The 12210-nt window shown below is 37.3% G+C and overlaps 1 protein-coding gene across 1 annotated transcript in view; it reads left to right on the top strand.

The window, feature by feature from the left end:
- The window catches only part of LOC114654855 (soluble lamin-associated protein of 75 kDa-like), a 123944-nt gene that overhangs the window by 99965 nt on the left and 11769 nt on the right, over positions 1-12210 (top strand). The window contains exons 9-11 of the mRNA XM_051929482.1: positions 5756-5810; positions 9826-9970; positions 11553-11679. Coding sequence (XP_051785442.1) covers positions 5756-5810; positions 9826-9970; positions 11553-11679 — 327 coding nt within the window. The remainder of the gene's footprint in view (positions 1-5755; positions 5811-9825; positions 9971-11552; positions 11680-12210) is intronic.

Genomic DNA, 12210 nt, shown 5'->3' with positions numbered 1-12210 from the left:
GGCCTGATTGGTGTATTGCTGCAGAGATGGTTGTCCTTCTGGAAGGTTCTCCTCTCTCCACAGAGGACCTCTGGAGCTCTGACAGAGTGACCATCGGGTTATTGGTCACCTCCCGGACTAAGACCCTTCTCCCCCGATCGCTCAGTTTAGATGGCCAGCCAGCTCTAGGAAGAGTCCTGGTGGTTTCGAACTTCTTATACTTACGGATGATCGAGGCCACTGTGCTCATTGGGACCTTCAGAGCAGCAGAAATTTTTCTGTAACCTTCCCCAGATTTGTGCCTCGAGACAATCCTCTCTCGGAGGTCTACAGACAATTCCTTTGACTTCATGCTTGGTTTGTGCTCTGACATGAACTGTCAACTGTTGGACCTTATATAGACAGGTGTGTGCCTTTCCAAATCATGTCCAATCAACTGAATTTACCACAGGTGGACTCCAATTAAGCTGCAGAAACATCAAAAGGATGATCAGGGGAAACAGGATGCACCTGAGCTCAATTTTGAGCTTCATGGCAAAGGCTGTGAATACTTATGTACATGTGCTTTCTCAATTTTTTTATTTTTAATAAATTTACAAAAACCTCAAGTAAAACTTTTTTCACGTTGTCATTATGGAGTGTTGTGTGTAGAATTCTGAGGAAAAAAATGAATTTAATCCATTTTGGAGTAAGGCTGTAACATAACAAACTGTGGAAAAAGTGATGCGCTGTGAATACTTTCTGGATGCACTGTATATATATTCGAATGAATATGAATATATATATTAGAATGAATATAAGTTCTGTTTTAAATTTAAATTTAATTTCACAGACTCTAGCTCTCATCTGTACATGGGTGTTGACCACCCACTGCCACCCGCAATACTGAAAATCAGTACCACGTTGCAAGTGATTGCATTAGGTCCCATGAGGGCAGACATCTGCCTTGGAGCATAAACTGACCACAGTTGAGTTAATATGTCAATTTTGTTTATGTTCTCCTTCGTTTACATTTAAAAGCTACTTGAATTTGTACTGAGAATATATACAGAATGTTTTTTTTTATCTATCTATTTGTGGGTTTGTTTCCCAACCATTTAAAACAGTTTGAATCTATATAAAGGAAAGAACAGTATACATTTAGTTTTTTTGAAAATTTACTTTGTATTAATACCTACTTTATTTGAAACTAACAAAGGAATTTACTGTGTGTTCTCCTGTAAAACTTGAAAGATTTTAAACCTTTTAAGATTTTAGTTTTAGAGTTAAGATTTTAAAATTTTAGAATTAAGAATTTATATTATTTATTTGGAGTTGACCAAAAAAATTAGTGTGTTCTGTAAAACTTGAAATCTTTTGACTGGTCAACATTGAAACTTTTTATTTTGTATTACCCTTTTCATTTGTCTGGAATTTAGTTGTGCATTTTGTTTATGTTCTCCTGTAAAACTTGAAATTTTTATCTAATCACCAGTAACATTTTAGTTTATTATATATATACCTATTTTATTTATTTGAAATAGTTGTATGATGTTCTACAGTACATTTGTCGTGTTCAACTTCTGACAGAAAATAAATAATATTTAAACCAAAATTAACCTTATATCTTCACATCTCACTTAGGAGTTAAAAGGAACCTTTAAACTTGACAGAAATAGTGATATGATTTATATCATGTTATATTGATATTGACTGATATGAAAAAAGTTTATCTTAATAAGATTTTTTTCCACATAGCCCAGCCCTAATTAAAGTCACTTCCAGTTACAAAACCAGTGCCTTGTCTGTGGCACATTATGTTGTCAATTAGAATTATCATTTGTTGAAATTATAACACTTTTTCTTGGGTGTGTATTTCATGCCTTCTAGCCTGAAAGAGTCTCTGTAAAGAGGACTTTGTAAAGATGTCAGTGCAACCCTATATACACCTTTGTTTTCAGAAGAATTACAAGCTAGTACTGGTAATGAAGAGTTCAGTCACTTAGTTTGGAATGCAAGTAGGGGTTTGGTACAGCTGGATGTCTTCATCCCTGTTAAATCCGTTGTCTTAACAGGTGTGGTGTACGACTAAAGCCTATCAGAATGTGCAATGCTAACTTTTCCTACACTAGCAGTAAGGGAAGCTGTTAAGTTCTGTGCAGTGTTAGCAGGACGATCTCAATATTTCACTGAGAGGTACTGGCAGGCCTAAGTACAGTAGTTAAACCAGTGGCTGAAGACTAAGGTTATATGTTAGTGAAACCATGAAGAATAACTTTGAAACAGCTTTTTGGGAAACCTTTGACATCTCAGAAAGTGTAGGAGAAATGTGGAAGAGTGATGGAAGGTAAATTTTGAAAACTTCTAAAATCAGAGAGTGTGCCTTTCTTGGAGGAGGCATTTTGAGAAAACTGGTCAGGGCTCTTCATCTCAGTGGCTGAGATCACTGCAGTAATTAACAAGCTATATAATGGCAATACTGCAGTGGTGGATGTGATATGAGTAAAATCCTGAAGGCATGTGAGCTAAAACACCTCCTCAGTGTTGCATGGAAGGTGGAGACGGTGCCTCCTGATTATGAAACTGCATTGGTAATATTCATTTTTTTATAAGAACTTTCAAAAAAGGTGTGTTCCAATTACCAAGGCATCACACTCTTCAGCTTTCCTAGGTAATGATATACTGGGTTACTAGAACAAAGACTGTGTCACATATTAGGAACATTACAGATTCCATCTTCTCCAACACTGGACCAAACCGTTATCCTTACACAGATATTTGAGGGATCATGAGACTCTGCTTATCCTGTTTACGTGCTCTTGGTCAGTTTGCACAAAGCTTATAACAGTGTACCCACAATATTTTGTCAAAGGTGTTTGAAGTATGTGGGGTTCTGTGGCCACTACTGCATGCCATTTGTTCTCTATGTTTATAAAATGACAGCGTTGTTTGCATATGTGGCATTAAACTGAGTTTGCTCATTTTAAGCATTGTACTTAGTACAGAGTGGTTTATTTCTTTTGTGTTCATGATTTTCATGGACAGGATACCAAAGCGCAGCCAGGGATTAGAGAATATCCAGTTTGGGAACCCAAGGATGACATCTTTGTTATTTGCAAATGATGTTTTCCTCTTGGCTTTATCAGACTGATTTCTAATGTGCGCTGGAATAGTCTGCAACTGAGTGTGATGCAGTTGAAATGTGAATCGGCACCTTCAACTCTAATTCCATGGTAATTGTTTGCAAATGATTGCCCTTTGCTCCTCAGATAAACTGTGAGCAGCCACCAGAAATTAAAGAGTTCAAATAATATTAAGGGTTTTGTTTACAAGTTAGATTGTAATATAAACCAATGAATCAAAGAAGTTGTAGTTTTGCTTGGTCATGGTGAACAAAGTCCTTGAACATAGCTTTCTGTTTACTGGTCCGTCTACATCCCCATCCTCACTTGTGGACATGAGATCTGGGTAGTGACTGAAAAAATACAAGGTGCTGAAATGAGGCTTCTACAAAGGGGGGCTTGCCTCACACAACAGCATGAAGCAAGAAATGTGGGAGGATCCCAGTGTACAGCTGCTGCTTTTCTGAACTTAGAGGACCCTTTTGTCAAAGTTCATGTATGCTAGAATGCTTCATTGATATCTCCTGCTGGAATTGTACAAGGTATGGCTTAGTGGCAGAAGACCCAGATTAGACCCAGGACACCTTGGATAGATTGTTTTTCTACTGTCCTGGGAGTGGCTGGAAATTCCCCAGGAGTTATTGGAGAATGTTGCTGAGGATAGAATGGTCAGGTAAGCTAGCTCAGACATCCTTAATTAATCACATTTAAATGCTGATTGTTATTTAGAGAAACCTTTGTACCGTAATTATGTTAGTACATGTGAAACTGGTTATTCTGTTAAAGCAAGCAAATTGCCTTTATTTGGGCTTCAACGGACTGGCAATCTTAAAGTTTAATTTGAGGTTCAAAAATGACCAAAACAAAACATTTTTAAATTAATGTAATCGTACCTTGATAAAAATATCAAAATATATCAAAAATATAAAAATGTGTATGTGAATCCAAACTTTTGAATGTTGGTGTAATTATGTTTCTCCTTTATAATGGGTATTGTATGTGGGTTTAGATTTAACCAATCAAATTCCAGATCATTTACAAAGCTAATTTTCCTTAACCTTACATTAGCTGAAGTGATTCTGATTAGCCCTATTAGCCCTAAGTAAATCCTGAAGTTTTTTTCAGTGCAATGTGCAGAGGTAATCGTTTCACAATGAACTACCTAAAGATGTATAGGATTTTATTGTTGAAAGGTAAAGGAATAAGGAAGAACTTTACATATCCTGTATATATAAAAAAAACAAGATGTGTGCAACTTCCTTGTGGTCTGATGAGACCAAGGTAGACCTTTTTGTCAGTAATTCCAAAAGATAGGTCATATGTCATGGGTTAATATTCTTATAGGTACAGACAGAGTACTCTGAAACTCTTGCATGAATGAACTAATCGATTTGCTTGTACTGTATAAAGCCAAAACAGCTCGTCGTCCTAAGAGCAAAGTTGTTTCTGTCAAGCATGATGGCATGATGATGATGTGGGGCTGGTCCTCTTCAGTGAGGAATAGGGGCCCTAGTCAGTATACAGTTTCCTTTTCAGCCATGGAAAGTAGCACTGTCTTCAGGTTTTTGTACCTGCATAAGCAGAGGGGCGTAGTGGTGGCTGTGAGGTTAGGGATCTGCACTGGCAATCGGAAGGTTACCGGTTTGAATCCCGTAAATGCCAAAAGAGACTCTGCTCTGTTGGGCCCTTGATCAAGGCCCTTAACCTACAATTGCTGAGCGCTTTGAGTAGTGAGAAAAGCGCTATATAAATTCAAAGAATTATTTATTGTTATTATTATTATTATTAGAGAACAAAAAATGTACAGCCAGGGGTGAACTTGAGAACCCCTGGTATAGAGTATAAAATATATATTTTGGTGCAGATTCTGTTGCCATTTTCTCAAAGACTGAAGTTTACATTTCAATACTCACTCCAAGGAATAACTTGAAAAATAAGATCACTTTCCTGAAATGGCTCAGTCAAGAGACTAAAACTCATTCCTGTACAAAATCAATGGTCTTGCCCAAAGTGGTCTGTAGACATGAGATCTCCTTGTAATTTTACTCAGGTCGAAGTCATCTGCATAGATAACAGACCAAAAGTCCTCATACAAAGTATATAGTATTAGTTAAAGGATGTACACTTATTCAACTAAGGAATTCTGAGGGTTTTATTATTATTATTATTCTTTCTAAATATGATCAGTTTTTCACTTAAAGTTTGTTTGGTTAAAAGGTCCTACTAAAGTTGGAAGATTTGACATGATTTGCATTGATTTTAGCTTTTATATCAAACAGCTAGAATGTCAGTAAGAGTCAGCAAACTTTTGGTATTCACTGTATATTTTGGAGGGTGGCACAATGATGTTAGCACGGCTATAACACAGATCCAATTTTCACAGATCCCACACCTGTTTTGTTTTTGTTTTTTTTTGCCCTTTGTCCTCTTATTCCCAAAAATGTGCATATTGAGTTAATTGATGAGTCCAAGTTATCCCAGTGTCAGTGTTATGTATTAAGGATAAGTTCCAGAGAGGGCCTTGCAATACACTGACACACTGTCCGTTTTGTTTACAGTATCATTGCTGTAAACTAACAGCTTTAAGTTGGTAAGTCCTTTCTAATTGCAACTTGCCTACTAATGCCCCATATTTTTATGCCTTATTTTATTTAATTGTTGTCTTAAATTTTCAGGAAAAGGCAATAATGGAGCAAGAACAAACAGACATAGAAAAAACAGATGAGGAGGGTAAGTGTTTAGAATTATTTAACCAAATATAAATTATACGGTGAAAAGGTTTGATTTCAGACTGTTAATATGAATATTTTACTTTATGTATATTTAGCAGTGCCCTGAATACTCTATATATTAACTCTCTCCAGCAACTGATTGTAGCATTTGTACACTGCATTGGATTTAAAAGGAAACTTGAACAAATTATCAGAATTTGCAGATACTAGTAAAAAAAGAATAAAATTAGAAACCTATAGCACACTGAAATAAAACCATAACAAGAAGTGCAGTTGCCTTTGTTGATTTTTGTATTAGTACAATGCACAAGTAAGGTGAGCTGCTAAATAGGTTACTTAATCTGTAGCCTTTTGTGTACAAGAGAAGCGTAACCACAGTTTTTTTTTAATATTTAAAGAGTTACTAAGTGAGCACTATACAACTTCAAAGTTTATTTAGTTATAATGGTGGCCTCATTTTTAAGAGCCTTCGTACCTGTATTGTTAGTTGGCCAGCTTTCTGATTATGCCTGTTCATTTAAAAAAAAAAACAGCAACAGAAAATACTAAAAAGTAGATTTTAATCGTTATGGCTATGCCCATTTTAACTTCGAAACCTCAAATCAGATATATGTTATCTCAGGAGTTTTTAACTATGTTTCTGTTACGATTGCTTTGGCCCATGGCATTGTTAATTAGTGAAGGATACTTTATCTGTTTTATTTTCTCTTTAAAGGAATATTCAACCCTAAAATGATGTTTATCATTTTTGTATGTTTCTTACCCCATGCTATTTGTAGTGATGGTCAAGAAAATTTTTTGTTCTCGTGTTTTCATTCAGAATGGAGATAACATGGTTTTTGATATAATAGGGGTCTATGGTGACCAGCAGTGAACAACAGCTAATAGTATCAAAAATGTCCATGAAAAAATGTGATGTTACTCATGTTTCATAACCTTTGTATCAAGTTATCCAGTCATATATGCTCACAACATCCCAAACATGACTGACTGACTGACTGACTTTTTCTTGCTGCTGTCTTATCAAGGTGGCTTGGATCAGTCAGATAAATATTTTTATTGCTCTTCTATTATAAAAAAAAATCTTGGAAGGAAATGATACGTAATTTTCTAGGAGACACTTTAATGTCCCGAAAGAGACACTTTTAACGTCCCGTGAGACAAGGCATTGTGATGAAAGGACAGCTGCTGCATTGCGTGTCGGTCATTTAAAAGCCTGTGCAACAAGCAGAACATGCCGCAAGGCAGCAGCAGCAGCAAGACAGCAGCTGATCCAACCGCATCTCTTTAGCGTGCGTTCAGCCCCCGCCGTCACAATGCGAGTGGCAGAGACACAAAGTGGCTTCCCCCTAGTTTTTAAAATTTACATGTCCCCAATATATAGACGTATTTAGATTTTTTTCAAATATAATGTGTAAGAAGGATATACTTCCTATTCTTGAAGGTAAATCTTACCACTCAAGTTGTATTTGGCAAACCTCTTGTAGCAGATGGCAAGAAGCATGTTTCCTCATTGAAATGTAGGTTAAAGTAGTCATAAATTTTAACATATTTATCATATATATATATTGTGACAAACGGTCAGGTCCCATGCCCGACTGGGATGCCCCTGCTGCTTATGTTGCGGGGGAGCATCCATGGGCAGCCCAATACCTCCCCTGGGACGCTTGGTAGCCTCCCTGGCTGAAGGTGATTCCCCAACCTCCTGCAGGGCTCGTTCTCCACAGCCTGGTTGGGGCCTGGGGTGGCCGCTAGGGGGGGCTGTCTGATTTCAACAGCCTGGCTGGACAAATCTGCAGCCCCACCCGGAAGTGGAATTAGGACCAGGTGGTCAAGCACCTGGAAAGCTTCCGGGTGGGCTATAAAAAGGGCCAGCCACCACCACTCAGCAGCCAGAGTCAGGAGGAGGAGGACTACGCTTGAGGAGGAGTGGTGGTAAAAGGGAGAAAACTGTTGGTGTGCTTATCAAGTGCTTTGTGGACTGTGTATTGCCTGTGGGTCACGGGGAAGACATGCGCCCACGGGTGAAGAAAATAAAAGTCTACTGGTTTATTACGTGCCTCTGTGTCCATCTGTATCGGGTCAGGCGCCTATATAGCGTCCTTTTGTTACTGTACATATATATATATATATATATATATATATATATATATATATATATAAAATATATAATTCTTTTATAGAGGTAATTTTTTGGGCAGCTAATACAACTGGCACCATCTGCTTGACAAACAAATCCACGTTTTATAGCAGGTTCTTTTTGTGCTTCTTGCACTTTGAGGCTATTACAATTGAATTCAATAGGTAAACTAGTTCAGAAAGTAATCAACTCTTCAAAATAGCAAACACAAAGAGGTGCCTTTAGGGACTGGCTAGTTGTACATATGCTGCAGCAAGTTCTTTAGGTGTCTGACTGGTGAGACGAGGAGCATCTTGTGCAAGTGACTCACCTGCTGAAAGGGACCTCGATCTGCACTCATTTTGATCTTTTACCTCTACTTTCACTAATCTGTATAAATCTCCTTTCATATCCTCCCTTCATTGACAAGTGACAGGTTTAGTGTTAACCATCAATTAACCGTCAGTGTGGACTGTCCATAACTGAAGACCAAGTAAGGAGACAAATGAGGAGGCTACACATAGGAAAAGCTGCGGTAGCAAATGTAGTTAGTCTTTGAGTTCTTAGGGCCTTTGTAGACCAACTTTGTAGTGTCCACTGTCACTTGTTCAATCTGTCTCTAAGGCTTCAGAAAGTGCCACTGCTGTGTAAAACATCCTACACGGTTCCTGTTCAAAAGAAGGCAGGCGCCAGCACTTGCATCTTACATAATGAGAGATTGGTCCTGGACTATACAAGTCCTCTTGTGGTAGACCACCTGGTCCCACTGTAGTTTGCCGATTGGACAAATATTGGAGTGGAGATGCAATTATTTGTCTGTTCCACAAGGCTTATTCTCACTTGGACAAAGGTGGGGACTGGGCGGTTTCATGGCCTTGGAACCCCTGCAGTTTTTTTTTTCTCCAGACTTCTGGTGTTTTTTTTTTTTTTCTGTCCTCCCTGGCCATCAGACCTTACTTTATTCTTTATTAATTAGTATTGCCTAATTTTTATATTTTTTCTTTTTTCTTTCGTCATCTTGTAAAGCAGTTTGAGCTACATCATTTGTATAAAAACGTGCTATACAAATTAATGTTGTTGTTGTTGTGGAGTGGATTATGTTTTTTTCAATACCATCTAGCCAACCATCTTAAGGGGTAAATTAAAAGAGATGCAGGTGGATGAGCCTATCCTTGACATCTTCTATAACTCTGTGATGGCCAGTGCAATTTTCTGAGCTGTGGTGCGCTGGGCTGGTAACATGAATCCTAGAGAGGCCCACCGAATCAACAGACTAATTTAAAAGGGCAGGCTCAGTTATAGAACACGCTCTGGGCCCCTGGGGGTGGTAGTGAAGAGGAGAACTAAAACAAAATGTAGTGCCATTATGAACAATTGTGTGCATCCTCTCTGACACACACTAACACTGAGTATTTTCAGCTAACAGATTATTCAGCAGAATTGTGTCAAGAAACAGTATGGGGATTCTTCACACCAACAGCAATTCACCTGCATAATGCCTCACTGTGACGGTGACTGTCAAGTCAGAAGATTTCTTTCTTTTGAATTTTCTTGCTTTATAGTCATTCCAGTGTGTGTTCAGACCAAAATGTTTGTGTATATATTTATTTAGTTAGTTAATTACCTATTTATGTATTTATTTATTTAAACAGCTTCTGTAAAAAGCCAAATTGCCCTGAGGGACAAATAAAGTTCTAGCTATCTAAATTCAGGTAACACAAAGGTATGATGAAGCAGATTATATATGGTAATTTTCTTATTGAGTAGTGATAGGTGATTATTCTACCATTTTCCACTGTAACAGTTTTCTACAGTCTTTTCATATTGTGAATACTATAAGATTGCTTTATATTGTTTTGTTTTTTTTTAAAATAAACTTTTATTTCATTTTTAGCCAAACCTGAGGACATACCCGTTTCTAGACGTACAAGGAGCAATCAGTATAGGCGTAAAAAACTGAGAGAAGTGGTGCCAGAAGAGGACGAGGAGATTCCTGAAATAACTGTACACCATTCACCAGTTTTAAATGCTATAAGCAGGTAACAGAATTCTAAAAATGACATTGTGAATCAGTGTAATGAAAGTATTTTTTTTCTCTTGAGACAGCCAGAGAGCAGGTACAGGTTTTTTAGGGTGCACATGCTCCCTGAAAAGTTTTTTTTTTTTTATTTCTCCACCAAATATCAGCCAAAACACACCACACAAACCTAAGAGCAAATAGAAACGAGCAAAATACAAGAACACTGCAGAGAAATAGCACTCAGCTTGACTTTTGAATCATTGTACTTTTTAAGGCACTCCTGCATTCTACTCAAGTATTCTGTGGTACTTAGTGGAATTTATTGTTGACTGAATGACAACAAGCTTCCAGAACCCAAAACCGTAAAACATCTCCAAACCATGGAGTTTCTGTGTATAAGCTTTTACAGCTATTAGGAAGTTCTTCTATTCAGGAGAAGTGTTTAATTTGTGCCAGATATGACGTCTACCATTGCTGCAGAATAACTCCAAATTTGACTCCCCTTTCTATATATATATATATATATATATATATATATATATATATATATATATAGAAAAACTGGTATATCTCAGTCATATTTTGTGTTTGTAGCTTTTCTAACAGTTGTCAGATGTATATTTGTGTACTTTTCCCAAATTCCCAAGTAGATAAACTTTGTGCCATCTTTTTCAGAGAGGTAATTTGTTGGTTGTGGGAAAATGTTTAGATAATCCATCCATTATCCAACCCGCTATATCCTAACTACAGGGTCTTGGGGGGGGGGGTCTGCTGGAGCCAATCCCACCCAACACAGGGCGCAAGGCAGGGAACAAACCCCGGGCATGGCGCCAGCCCACCACAGGGCGCACACACATACACCCACACACCAAGCATGCACTAGGGACAATTTAGTATTGCCAATGCACCTAACCTGTATGTCTTTGGACTGTGGGAGGAAACCGGAATACCCGGAGGAGACCCACGCTGACATGGGGAGAACATGCAAACTCCACGCAGGGAGGACCTGGGAAGCGAACCCGGGTCTCCTAACTGCGAGGCAGCAGCACTACCACTGCGCCACCGTGCCGCCCACCAATTGCATTCAGTCTCAGTTATTACAAGGTATTACAAATTTCTTCCTGTTCCAGTGCCTTTGAGATCCTCTTAAATGAAAGATATAGAAGCAGAAGCTTTGGGCTGAGAAATATTGCTACTTTGAAATTAACCTGAAGTTATTGCAAAATTGTTTGATTGTATTGCAAAATTGATTGATTATTTGATTAGTCAACTCTAGTATTGAGTGTAATAATATGCTCTTGGTAGACTAACAGTGATTTATATATTTGTCCCCAAGGGGAAGTGAATTAATTTTACAATATTGTAATAGAGGCTTGTGCTTGTCAGTATTTCATTAGTAATATTGTTTAAATAGGTGTTTTGTTCCACTTAATTATATACATGCAGCTAACATGACTCTTAGAATGAAATAGAGCTAATGTATAGCATTACTTATTTTTGTATAAATGTACTGTACATTGTAATATAATAAGTATTGTATTTTTGTAACAATGTAATGACCAGTGTAATTATTGCTACTACTAAATGGTGTTTTTACCAAGGTCAGAGGTTGAAATTAGGGAAGATACAACTGAAATCCCCAGATTGGAAGATGTACCTCAAATAAACGAAAGTGAACTTGAACACGAGGAATCACAGGTTGAGGATCATGAACAGAATCAAAGCATGGTAAGCAAATGGCTGTAATCTAAGAATAAAAGAGTTTATTCTTAATTTGGATTTATTCTTTAATAAAATAAAATAATGGTTTTAATACCTAGTTCTGATTCATTATATACTGTATACCTTATTTTGATTTGCCACTGTTTGCATTTGTTAATAGCACAGACATTAGAAAGATAGATAGATGACTTATGTAAGAAAATTTATTGTTTCTTTTATGTAATTAAAAACTTTGAATCCATTATTGTTATGATGGATAATCTTTATATACTGTATATCTGAGTTTAATACATTTGTTGGGTGACTTATCAAGATGTACAGTAAATGTCTTTCATCAAGGACACTGCATTGCTTGACTTCACCGCCATGACAGTGTTTAAACTGACATTGCACGTCAAACAGTGTTCAACTTTGTGGATACTTTGAAAAGGCTTTTTGTGTGTACTTACTTTATAGATTCCATTGTATTTTGAATTACATGAGAGCCTCTTGAGAATTTGTTTGTGGTTAATGATTGTTTGACTGCCAGGTTTCAAC

The sequence above is a fragment of the Erpetoichthys calabaricus genome, chromosome 7, assembly GCF_900747795.2.
Source record: "Erpetoichthys calabaricus chromosome 7, fErpCal1.3, whole genome shotgun sequence".
NCBI lineage: Eukaryota > Metazoa > Chordata > Cladistia > Polypteriformes > Polypteridae > Erpetoichthys > Erpetoichthys calabaricus.
This window is presented reverse-complemented; position numbering and strand designations above follow the sequence as displayed.